This window comes from Neodiprion fabricii, chromosome 3, assembly GCF_021155785.1.
Source record: "Neodiprion fabricii isolate iyNeoFabr1 chromosome 3, iyNeoFabr1.1, whole genome shotgun sequence".
Taxonomy (NCBI): Eukaryota; Metazoa; Arthropoda; class Insecta; order Hymenoptera; family Diprionidae; genus Neodiprion; species Neodiprion fabricii.
The window spans coordinates 27,528,939-27,542,172 of record NC_060241.1 but is presented as its reverse complement, the minus strand read 5'-3'; the positions used below and the strand labels follow the sequence as shown (position 1 = coordinate 27,542,172).

General features: G+C 41.4%; 1 protein-coding gene across 2 annotated transcripts in view; it reads right to left on the bottom strand.

The window, feature by feature from the left end:
* LOC124177922 (lachesin-like) overlaps nt 1-13,234 on the bottom strand; it is a 142,245-nt gene that overhangs the window by 64,955 nt on the left and 64,056 nt on the right. The window contains exon 1 of one of the 2 annotated variants that reach the window (XM_046560882.1): nt 3,789-3,907. The exons of the other annotated variant lie outside the window; for it this stretch is intronic. Within the exon in view, the coding sequence (XP_046416838.1) occupies nt 3,789-3,855 (67 nt within the window). The 5' untranslated portion in view covers nt 3,856-3,907. Of the gene's footprint in view, nt 1-3,788; nt 3,908-13,234 lie in introns of those variants that run through there. 2 annotated transcript variants of the gene reach the window in all.

Below are 13,234 nucleotides of genomic sequence, written 5' to 3'. Positions count from 1 at the left end.
AGATAAAATTATTATACGCTGAACGCGGAAGCTTAAACAGCTAACCCCGACCCCCGTGTATACGTACACAGTATATACGTATACGCCAGAAGTGGGGTGGATATGTATACTACATGCACAATTGAGCCAGACGGTGTTGCTGATCAAAGGTAATCCTTGTCGTGTTAATGTAGGCTGGTATGCGATAAAACTTCCCCTACAAATATAACAGTTTTGACACGTTGATACCGCTTCTTTGTTTACGCCCTTCTGAATCGAATAATAAAAGTGAAATTTTTCACGTTCACGGTCGTAGTAATAAAACCAAAAACCATTACAACCTGTTTTTTGAAGTATGCGGGAAAATAAATGAATTTTTAAAAAATTGTGACAAAACTGACAAAGCCAATGCTGAAAAGACTCTGTTCGGTTTAATCCGAGTAACTTTTAAGCTCAACAATGGCCACTAATAGGCAGGATACTGTGGTTCAACTCTTTAACAGGTGTGCGGTGTAACAATAAAAGATGCAAATATATGCGGTGCTCACGAAAATTAATATGTAATATATGTTTATGTATATGCCTTTGACGCAACCACCGGCATATTAACAAGTATGTATACATTATATACTCGTATGTATACAGACGTGCCGTAAACGTGAGAACAGAGGCAACGTTGTCTGACGGGCAACTTGACAGAATATCCCCACCGTTGACTTTATATATTTCATAAATAGTCGCTGAGCCCACTCCGTATTTTCAAACTCGTTTACGTGGAAAACGTTTGGAGTTTGCTGGGTGGTACTTGGGTGGCCTACCCTCAAGTTTTAGTAGTACAGATATGATTCCTTTGGAATGATGAAAGGCGGTGAAAAGTTTTTCATGCCTTTTCTACTCTCTGCCTTGAAACCTTGAGATCACGTATTGGACTACAAGCCAGATCTGCCGTATTGATTCTACCGGCTTCTTATCTACCGGCTTATACGAGCATTTCTCCTGAATCCGTCAATAGTTACCGGAAAACGGGACAATGATCAGTCGGCTGAAATATTTTTAATTACGATTTGGACTGAGTAAGTTATCAGTAGGAGAGAATTCTTGAAATAAACGAGATAAAGAATTGAAAAGAATAAAATCGACCTATTTCGAGCTACTGTCTCATAGATTGACGACTGAAAAAGAGGAGAATGATTTGCTTGGGAATGTCAAATGTTAACGCGCAATGATTTTCACAAGAAAAACTTTTATAGGATTCAAAGTGAGGGAGAGGATGGATCAGTCGTGGCGGTGAGGGGTGAATTTTAGCTAGAAGGTAAGTACATATCTCGCAGATGAATACAGCTTTTTCGACTCTCCATAGTCGAGGATACTCGTTATTAAATTTTTCCACGCTGGTATAATGACGTGTAATATGCGCGCATCGAAGCTACACCCATGTAATTTCGCGAGACAGAAATGTTCTGATTATCCTCGACATCGCGAAATGTTTAACATGAACCGCGAGCTATGCACGTACACGTGTGATAGTGTGTACCCTATACGAGAGACGGGAATAAACGAAGTGGAAAGCCTGGTGGTGCACACATAGAAGAGCGTATTCGAAGCAAAGACTTCATTGTGCGCATAGTTTATTCAGCGGTCTTGAAACGCGAATGAGAATTTGCTGCAGGTACGCGGCGCGGTCGAAATATCCGTGCAGAGTGTTTATTTACGCGACGCGGAAGAGAGCCGTTGTCAATTCGCCGGAGTTGCATCTCCGTCAGCGTTTACGGATCGCTCGAAGTTACGGGATAAATGATCGATAAGTGATCAAGCGAAAATTGACTGTACGACAAGCGAGAACGCTGCGCGCTTCGCTTCCGAGCGAAGTGGAAAAACGTGAGATATCACCGGAAGCGTCGAGGTTTGTTGTTTGAAAAGAGAAAGAATTAGGAATTCATGAGGACGAAGAAGCGGAGATGGATCCTGGAAGGATTCATGGGAAAAAAAATATCTCCGAAAGAATTTTAGGGGTTGACTGCGGAGTAGAGGAGATTTAGATCCCTCGCATCAAAATATCTCGCGTTCATCTCCGGAGGTATTTCGAAAGAAACGTTGCCGCGGTTCCTTCGGCTTGATCTTTATACCTACTCAACGGCAAACTCTCCAACGGAATTGTGCGGAGAACAACGAATTGACGGAGAGTTCATCCGTTGGGAAAAAAATAAAAATAAAAGTACGCTACGCGAGCTTTCAAACTTTGAGCACAATTCTCGCGGAAGTGCACTTTTGACAGCCTGAACTTTCCCATTACGTGGTCAGGACGACTGTTTGCCCGGTAATGAATCTCTCGTGTGAGGCACAGCCTCCGAAACTCGTCTCAAAAGTGCAAAATTGAGATAAAGAGGGGAATTGAAAAGAAAAGAAGAACGAAAACGGGATACAAAACGAAAAAAGAAAAACGAACGAACAAACGAACAAACGAACAAAGAACCTTTGTGTCAATTAAAACCGTCGCCCCTTTGGGTCGATCGGGTATTGTCGATGCACGGATCACATCATTGAACGTGTTTCAATTCAACGTCGTTTGCTGGATCCGCCGATCATGTAGGTACGAGGACGGCGCAGTGATCTGTATATTAATGGCCTCTCGTCAATACGCTGTATCACATTCAATGGGGCGCAAGCAGAACAATGCGGGCTGAAACCTATTGAACCAGTCAATTATGGACAGAAGCAACGCACTCCAAAACTGAAAAAATTTGAATTCATTTTGCTCGCGACTTGACTCTGCACGTTTGCGAGGCATCGTCAAAAATGACCCCAAGTGTTTTTCAATTTCATTTTATCACACTTGTCGTTCCGCGCAATCGATGAAAACTATTACACAGCCCGTAGAGTGGCTGCTTGAAAATAACAGAGTTGATGAAAAAGGATGCGATGTAACTGCGAGATCTTCAGTTTATGATGTTCTACCCTCTTTCGTTGCCAAAAAATGTTCTCGGAACCACCGTGCACATTGATATGCGCACTTACTCAGGCGCACATTCATTCGCGTGCACTTGGCTACCGATGGAATTGAACCGTTGAATCTATATTCCATGGGCATAACAGGTTGATGCAAAGCTTTCACTCAGGTACGGAAAAGCCTTCCAAGTTCGATTCGAAAGTCGATATTCTCTCCGAGAAATAGAACGCGTGTGTATACGTTGTACGTACGTACATATGCAATATGCATGTTTGTTGTTAGATATGTGAAATTTGTTTTCATTGTCAACTGAACGCAGATTGTTTACTATAATATTTTTCGCTACCTATGATAGCGTCAGAGTTTAAGTTTAAAAGTTTTTCGTGTTCGTTGATAATGGCTCTGGTAATAATTTCACATTGATACTATTTGTTAAACTTGTTAACTCGTTACCACCTCCAGACACGTAACTTTTCACATACCATGACCGAATTGACCGAAAAATTTTGCGCTGAAATGTATTTTCGTGCGAAACGAACGACTCAAAATAGTGTGTCGAAAATTAGGCGGGAAGAACTTGCAGCGCGAAACGCAAAAGTAGATTCGAACTTCCCTCAAATCCTGAGGCGCCACCATCGATTGACACCTCCGATAAAATTGTTTTCAACGCACCCGACAAAAGGGTGATTTTCCCATGCGAAGGGTGAAGAATAAAAGTTTGCGACTTGTACATTTTCCACGTATAAAAAAATTCACTCCCATTTCTCGAACATTGGAAAGAATTTCTCGAATAGGAGAGAGTCTGCGACGTTACCGACTTTAACTGAACCGCAATTTTCACTTAAAAAATGAAAACACTGACCTTCCACGCGAGGTGCGGAAGTTAGGACGACAGCGAAGGCTGCGGCGAGAAATCGGATCGGCGACATCCATCTAGAAGTTGAACACACGAAACGACAACGACACTTGGCGCGCCGGGGCCTCGGAGCGTACTGACGGAAGCGCTCAGCACGAGGGGGCGAAATCGCGATCCTCTTCTCCTTCTGTGTTAAGGCAACTCGCATGCGCTCAGGGTTCACGTGCCCTCCGCCATCGCGACTCCGGGACCCGCCTTCCTCGTAGAGCCGAAGCCTCGGACGGACACGGCAAGCTCTCTCGTCGGCCATCCCTTGACCGTCTTCGGCCTCAGCTCCACTTGTCTGCTTGCAAGCTGCAGGAGCGCCAGGACAACGACCAACAATAAGTACCTACTACTCGCAGCCGCGACCGTCGGCGACGCTAATGGACACCCTGCTTCGCGGGGTGCTGAAGGCTGATTTTAAACCGGGGTCAACCTCGCCGGTGCAAAGTTTCTTCTTTCGGACCAGTTTTTGAAAAACGCAATCCGCTCGCGAGAGCGAAACCCCATTACCAACCGGAGGGATAGGGTTCTTGTAACGCCTCTCTCTCTTTCTGCATCAAACTTTCTCGAGGTTCTTCTTGTTCCGAACGGCACCGTCTTATTCTTCCTTTATTTTTATCACTTTTCTGTCGCCAACTTCCTCGCCCTGCACAGACGTTTCGACGATCGTCTATGCGAGAGACCTAACGGAGGCTGCGCGGGGACGCGGCTGAACCGAGGAGAAACTGAAATTGAATAAAAACTAAACTACTTTGAATAACGGAGTGCACGTAATACAGGGAAGACCAGGGCAAAGTGGCCACGCGGGAATAAGCGCATTTTCTCCGCACGATTACGATTCTTTCTCGTTCTAACAATCGCGTGATTCAATTATTAATCACCTTCTAAATAAAAGCCATAGGTGTCATTTTATATGTGAATAAGTGTTGGTAATGATTATAAATATTCCAAATTGTTTGAGACCGTTAAGAAATGAGACAGTTGAAATTTAATGGATGTTTCTGTACAGCTGAATTGGTTGACCTAATTATATTCTGGTCAACCCTTTCAGTCACAGTGGGATGCTCAACGTCCCACCTCAAAAATTGCCGTGTCCCAGCCTTATCGCAGTTTATCTCTAACTTCGAATGATGTTTGTTACTTCGTATGACTATTAAAATATTGAAAAATCTAATTTCCGCCATAAAGGATGCGTTACCTTGGATTTAGAAATGATGAAATTCCGAGTCAAGATTCGTCATCAGCGACCCCGAAATCCCCCGGTAACAAAATTCAAGTTAAAATATCGAGTTGAGAAACGTATGACTGAAAAGGTGAAATTGTTGGGCAGGAATTCAGGAAACTCATGAAAACGGTGTTCAGCTGCTTCCATTATTAAAAATTCGCTCGCTAGCCGCAGAGACAATTGCAAAATATATAAACAGCAGTACTTATAGCATTGATAAATATCCGAATATCATCGGGCATCCAACATTTGTGATTGAATGGCGAATAGTTGAAGAGTGAAAAGTATTTTACCGGACTAACACGTATGCGAGAGAAATTGCAGCGAGAGCTGAGCCCCGTTGGGCATCGGATAACGGGGTTGCAGAGCGTAGAATCGGCAATGTATTATTTCAGTACTTGCAATTCCAGGCTCCTCCGTCAGAGTTGGTCCAATTTATAGGAACGAATTCGATATTCTAATCTCGTTTAATTTTATCTGTGTAATGCAGCATTGCCGAAGAACGTACAGTTTTCGTACTCCAGGGCTCGTCGCGTCGCGTCGGGCTCTCGTACGCGTTTATTGCTAGGGTAAACTCGTTACAGGCAGCTGTACCCTCGCTACCCGTGGCATGCCTTCGGGGAGTTTGGATTTGCATCGTCGCTCGGAAAATGTTATTTTCACATTTCATCAGGCTGACAAGCGTTGTGTGGCTCCCGTACGCTCGATTTAATTTATATTTTTACTTTTTATTTTCATTAGTTTACTTCATTTTTCATTTCGTGCTACGTTGCAGCGAACGGGTGCCGATAGATCCGTGCACGCTTGCAAGCTCTTGGAAGATTTGGAAACATCTTTGCGTCGATGGGAATATGGAAGGAATAAGGTTATATTACGTGCTTAATATTTTACCCGAAACCAGATTCTGCAGCCTTGTGCTATATAAGCGAGAAAAATACATAAATACACGTATACGGCACATTTGTATTTACCGCGTGTCGTTAGAATTGACGCGTTATCATTATTAAGTGTTTACCGAAAGCTAATGTCGCATGTTTGCTAAAAATATTTGATATAAAAACGTGCAGAAGGGACTCGAGGTTGGAGCGCGCGGTGTAATATTGTTGTATCAACGTAGACCGCGGTGAAATTAATTGGCAAAAGTGTTTTTATAGAGATATTTTTATAGCCCGGACGCGTAAGATATTTCGTGACACTACAAGCCCATAAATATCCACCAAAAATCGATCCCTCTCCCCTGCTCTAAGCCGCGATAATATAATTCCGGCTAACTTTCCTGATCATCGTGTACGGGAACTGCGGCAAAATGACTAGTCGTTAATTTCCTCATTTCGCTACGTCGTATCACTACATACGTAAACTTGCCGTCGTAAGCAGAGTCGATGGATCCTTTCACAGATCAAAGAAAAGCTCTGGAAAATTCTTCGCGAAACTGAAAAAATTTACCTGGCAAAAGCGCGAAAGTTTCGAACATTCGTATTATAATTAATTGAATCACCTCGCGTATCTTGCAGCTTTCTCTCTCTTAATTTTCCGCTCCTATTGCTATCGCAGATTAGACTCGGGATGTGCGCAGGTGTCGGCGAGGTCTTGAAGTTGTAATTGGCAGTGCGGGAACAATGGGACCAAGTCTATCGATCTTGGGCTATACCGATCTATTGGGATACCACGGAGGTGTATTGTCGAGTTATCTTAGGTGTAAATCAGCCCGGTGAATAGAGATATGCAATTCGATTTTGGGCTATAATTTTGAGGGGGAGGCTCACGGGGAAATATATGAATTATGCACAAATCTGTTACTCTCGGAAATCTTAATGGAAATTCTGGTCCTCGTTGTGCCTTTAGCCTTGCGGCAATTGATCAAGTTTCGCCCTAACTCACAATCAGAAGGACAATTGGAATCTCAGTCTCATGGTTTTCACCGCCGCTCGAGAAGTTGAATGTGGTATTTTGAATATTGTTGTACGGGCTTCTACACTTTTTGAAAATGTTTCAAATTCAAAGGCCATTGTTGTTTCGGACAAAATCGAAGAATAATGTGAATAATCTGCGATGAAAACATGAGACTCTTCTGGTATATGAAATGGAATACTATACTTTGATTTGTGCTGATTTCTATCGAAGAAAATCATTCACGTTAAAAGACGATACCCGCATTCGTGTTTCTAGACAGACGCAAGTTTAATTGAAAGTTTATTCACTTTTCGTAGTTCAGCCAGTGTTTTAAAACTTACCTTGGACTCTTAATTAAATTTCCATCTTTGCCCGGATCTCGAATTATTTCTCGATACATTGGCACGTGATCGTTTATTTTTTATTACGTGCAATTAAATCTCCGAGGACAAAATGGGATATAAGAGACAGCGGTGGGATAAGTTGAATCGTTAATCTTAATGCAAATGTATCTCCTGAATTATTCAACCCCTGTCCCGCTAAATTGCTGTTGCTATGAAAAGATTCTGATTTATTGACCCAATTATTATTGGTCAAACATACCGTGATGTTTTTTTTCCTCTAACTCACCGTACATGTATAATCGCTTCAAAATGCATTCTCTGATTAATTTTCCACTTCGTAACTTGCACAGGATCAAATGAAACGAGAACTTAAAAAGAACGTGTATATTACCGATGAAAGTTTGTGGAAGTTCACTTTACGCCCGGTCTTTGTAAGGGTGCCAGATAATTTGATTGGCATCGTACGATTGAGACAGTTGATTATCCGCCGCACTTTGATTTCCGGAAACCTGTTAACCTTTCACGATGGGTAGAGAAGATGTTGAATAGTAGGAAAACTGGCTGAATTGAGTCTAGCGTCATTCACGAATGAGAACTAACAATTTATCATAACCTGTAGAATTTTACCGAGTAAATTACGGTGTAGACTGGAGGTAAGGTTTGACCCATGGATGATAGCAATAACAACGGTATTCATTGAAATGGTAATTGAAACACGGAATGCCATTTCAATAAATTTAAATAGCACCAAAAGCAAAGAAACAAGGGTTGAAATGGGAGTGCCGCAGGGTTCAATTTTAGGGCCACTGCTTTTTGTTATATACATAAATGATATTTTCGATGAATTGCCACAAGGATGTATTGTTTCTTTTGCTGATGATACTTCGATAATTAGCACCGACTCAACTTGGGAGCAAGCAAGACTCAAAATGGTGAATTATTTACATAAAATTGAAGACTGGCTCAAACGTAACAAATTAACTTTAAATGTAGAAAAAACTGTGTTCATCACTTTTGGGACTTATCAAGTCAGCATTCCGATAGAGTTCACAATTGCCATTAACGGGATGGAAATAAAGCGAGTACAGAGTACAAAATACTTAGGGGTTATCTTTGATAGTCATCTCAGGTGGAATTTTCAAATAGACCACATTATCAAAAAAACCAGACATTTGCTCTACGTTTTCTGGAGACTATCGCATTTCGCTCATAAAAAAATTCTGGTAACGATGTACCATGCACTTTTTGGAAGTATAGCTCACTACGGTATAATAGCATGGGGTGGAGCATACGGAAATGTAATAGATTCTCTAGAGAGGGTCCAGCACAGACTATGGAAGATAATTATTGCACGAAATAATGCTGATTTGATGGAACCTCCAAACATCCGCGAGACTTACACATTGGAGTCACTGCTATGTCATTATGACGACTTGAAAACCAAATACACCCAATCGGGAAGCAATACTAGAAACAAAACCATTGCTATACCAAAGACCTCCAAAACTATAGGCTTTAAAAATCATGTGATTCAGGGAATAAAGATCTATAACAGACTCACGCATGAGCTGAAAATATTAGAATGTAGTAAAAAAAAATATAAAGAGGCAAATAAAGAGCTACCGAATAGCACAGAGAAACTACTCAAGCACCGAAAAACTACAACAAAAATGATCATTTTATTTTATATTTTATAGTATATTTTATTATATTATTATTGATAAATTTTCTTAGTTATATTTTAAATAACTATTTTGTTATTTTTTCTCCATCTACTTTCGCCAGTCCTGCGCACAGACATGCTAAATGTCTCTGCAGGGTATACATTATTGTCCTTGGGACTATTAGTCTTAAATCAAGTATGTATATGATATAAATTGCTGGTTTAAATAAATAAATAAATAAGTAAATAAATAAATTAACACGAAAATTTTATGTATACACGCGGCTTGCGACGCGTTGTACACAAATTTGATGTTGTCTTTTTCATTCTACTATTTTGCATGAAGTATCAATTGACGACATTCATTTATATCCGTCATGCAATGAACTTCATTTCATGTTCTTTAGGGTGTTTGATGAAAAAAAAGATTTGCGATTTTCCATCGTTGCGCTGTCTAAGAGATTTGTTTAGGTTGAAAGAAAGATTTTGGGAGTGGATAAGCGTTTTACTTTATGTGAAAGATCGTCCTCATTCGATTTTTTACTTTTATTGACAACTTTACTTCATTTCTGAAGAATAATAGAATGAACAACGTAGTTGGTATAATACTCTCGTTTTACCGTTGCCGAATCTTACTGAGTTTAGGGGTGAGATGCAGATAATAGCGAAATCATATCTGCCTCGTGATCGAATACTAGCGGTATCGATCAAGGGGCCAATTAGGATCATTGAGCTAAGCGAGATTCTGGGATTGTGGAAGACGTTGTGCTCTGACAACGACCTCACGTAATTCTGATAAATTGCAAGCAGAGTCTTTTCAGATTCATCCACGAATTCGCAGCAAATATCAGCAGTTCAGTATTTATACGCATATATCGATTTGTGGCAAAGAACAATTTTGTGTGAATTCCTAGCGAAGTCGAGATTCCGAACTTTTTCGGGGGAAAAATGTCACCACATCGCGGTGGTTAATTCTTGTTTGATTTTTTTTGTTTTTTTACTCTGACTTTCCACCCCGGACTTGGGAGTATCCATTGTAAAATTGAAGGCACGCGGTATGGGCGGTACGAAACAGCAGGTCATCCCTGAAACAATACAATGGTGTAACAATAAGCCCGATCCCGAATGACGTCGCTGCAGGTATTCTTCGCCGGACGAAACATTCAAAGCAAACAATTTGCCCGGCGCGACAAAAAGTTCACGGGGCCAAATGTAGGTGCAGCATTTATACCACCCGGTGATGCCGGCACTAAAAATTTCAACAATGGCCCGGTGCTACAGCTCAACTCCATTATCAACGCAAATGAAACCACCAATGGATGACTGCAGAGACGACGACGACGATGACGCGCCGGTCGGACCGATTTCAAATTGCTAGGCCATACCCGCGTATGAGCGAAACATCACGGAGCGTGAATCGCGCGTATTTTCACACCCCGTCATCGCCTTTCACGCGTGGCAATGAGTAAAAATTCCCATACGTAGGCATGGTAACAGGCCGTCCACGCACGCCACGAAGGTATGTGCATACATCAATTACGAGAATTTCCACCATTCCCTATGCGTGTAATGGTTCAAGGGCCGAGTTTTCAAATTAGCAGCGACAAGCGACCCTCGCCGTTCATTGTGTTTTAAATTTCTTTCATTTCACCGAAACTGAAAATACTTCCAATGTTCCCTGAGAATTATTGGACACGTGAAATAATCACGCGATATTAATTCGCCTCCGAAGGCACTATGCCCTTGGCGCAATTGTAAGGGTATACAGAATGAAATCAAGTTCCATTGTATTACTCTTTCACCGCTGTAGCTCCTTTGTCGAAAGCGAGCTTCCTATGCCGAGAAACTACAATTCTCGCTGAGCCATTTGTCAACGGAAGTATAGCGCTTTTAAACGCCGTATGAGCGCGCGTCGTGACCGATATAATACAAGCGATATACAACCATAATGATTTAATTAATGTATTTTTGACATCATTCCATAAAGAATAAACGGGTGAGCTAGAGCCGCAGCTGCGACCGACGTTCTAGGTCATGCTCCGTGTAACACGTTCATTTATACCTGCCGACCGAGGAGAACCGAGAAGCACTTTTTTTTTTTCTTTTTAACAAAATTAATATATAAAGCTTTGTCAATCCGGAATCGCCCGCCATTTATACCCGACAACGAACATACGCGGGGCTCTCGCGTTCGATATAAGGAGAAAAGTACGTTACGTTGCTCAAAATTTCAGTCGCGCCTCACGTTTCACAGGCACATAGGTATATACTAACGACCGGAGTAGACTGACCATTTTTGACCACCTTAGAACCGTGCGTGGGCATCAATTGATACGTTTGTGACCACATTTATTCCGTGTAGATGAAAAATCTTTGGTTAGCTTCGATCGCTGTGAAGTTTGATTTTCAAACAATTCAGCGATCTAAAGTTCCACTTGATATTTCCAGTAGAAGACGTTCTTGTTAATAAATCAATAATTCGATATATTTTTCGAACCAGGAACAATTGAAACGTATCACGTGACTGATAAAACGTGCCTTCGAGTCTTACGTGCAATCCTGTAGTATTTATTATTTTCAGTAATCTAGGATTTAATCGGCTCGAATTCAGCTTAGTGGTCGGTATAACTGCTGGCAAAGACTGTATTATCTCGAATAGCGAAATCGGTACTGAAATCGCCAGCTCTTCTAAAAGACCTCCATTTAGGGCACCTTCGGTTTTATATATATATATATACCGCGTCGACTTTGCTGTCTCTGCGAAAACGCAATGACATAATGATAAAAAGACAATTCTACAATGGATCACAACGGATACGAGAGTTTGGAGCGGAAGTAACTTATGTTCGGTTTTCCTAATCGGATGTTCGACTAGCTTTTCCTGGATAATAGCTTTGCCGAAGGATTAGGGAGCGAAGAGGGCTATGGATAGCTTTCTTTATCGAATCGATAACTTCGTTTGATGGTCTCGATAAACTGTTTTCGTTGAGGCTGAATTTTAGACTTGTATAAGAGGGGCTGACGCAGCCGGATACATCCCCTGAAAAAGCTGATCACATTTAAAAAAGGAACTTTTTCACCTTTCGAGTAAACTCTTCGCTATATTACCGTGTTTCGATGCGATCTTATATACAAATTCACCCCAAACAGGTTTGTTTCATCATTTTCATTTCAAAAACTTTAACCCACCGTACACCTTGCATACAAAATTACTGTACTGGACGCATACACTCACACCGCGCGGAATCGATATGAGCACAATCTTTCCGAATATTACGCTTCTTAGAGTTGCGGAGAAAATTAGCTGCTTTCCTTTTTGTAGAAAGTACGCGAACGGAACATGATTTTTTGATGAAAGTTCAAACCTGAACATCGAAAGCGCATTACCGCAAGTAGAGTAATTTTAGGGGCTACATATTCTGTTCGTAACAAGTTTAGTGTAGTGTGTGAAGTTTTCTCACCAGGAGAGTCGAACAGGCCGTGTGACATTAAAATTGGATAATAGCTATATATTTTTCATTGCTCACGAGAGGATTTATACATTTTGAACGAAAATCAACTCCGGCAACATAAAGTGCACCTTGCAGATCGTTCCTTTACCTGTTTCTTTCCTTCGCTTCGACGCTTTATACCCAGACGACAAGCCCGAGCAACCCGATTAAGATTTTGATTCCACGACAACGACAATTCTCGTTTGAAGCAAAACCTAATTTAGAATCGGTCGGAAGAGCGCATAACCCCGTTTGATTTCTGCATGGTCAGCGTATTATTGAAATAAATGTAGGGAAGGCGAGTATAATAGCAGCTAATGAAAATTATATCCGTTTGGTAATTCGCGCGAGTAAGCCTGTATAGACGTCGAAATGCCATTTGAAGCGCAAAATATATATAATATTTTATACATATATATATATATATACACGATATATATCGATGATGAGGAAATCTCGTTTATTGCAAACATCAAGTTCCATAGGATCAATGTTTATAGATCCCATAAATATGATATTGCTCTCACAGCCTTATTACGAGTCTATATTGCCCTCGAGGTTCTTCGGCCTCCTCAGCGCGGCCAGGGCGTCTCCCGGTTTATTGTTTTTTTTCTTCTCCAACTCCGAGGAGAGGCCCCCTCCGAGTACCCACCGTGCAATTTTTACACCGACTATGAGGCTAAATATTTAATGCCGAGTCCCGCGGGCCACGAACCCGCTGCAACTGGAAATTTGTATCGGTCGTGTGGCGTTACTTCTTCCCTGCAACTCAGACATGTGCAATTCTCGGC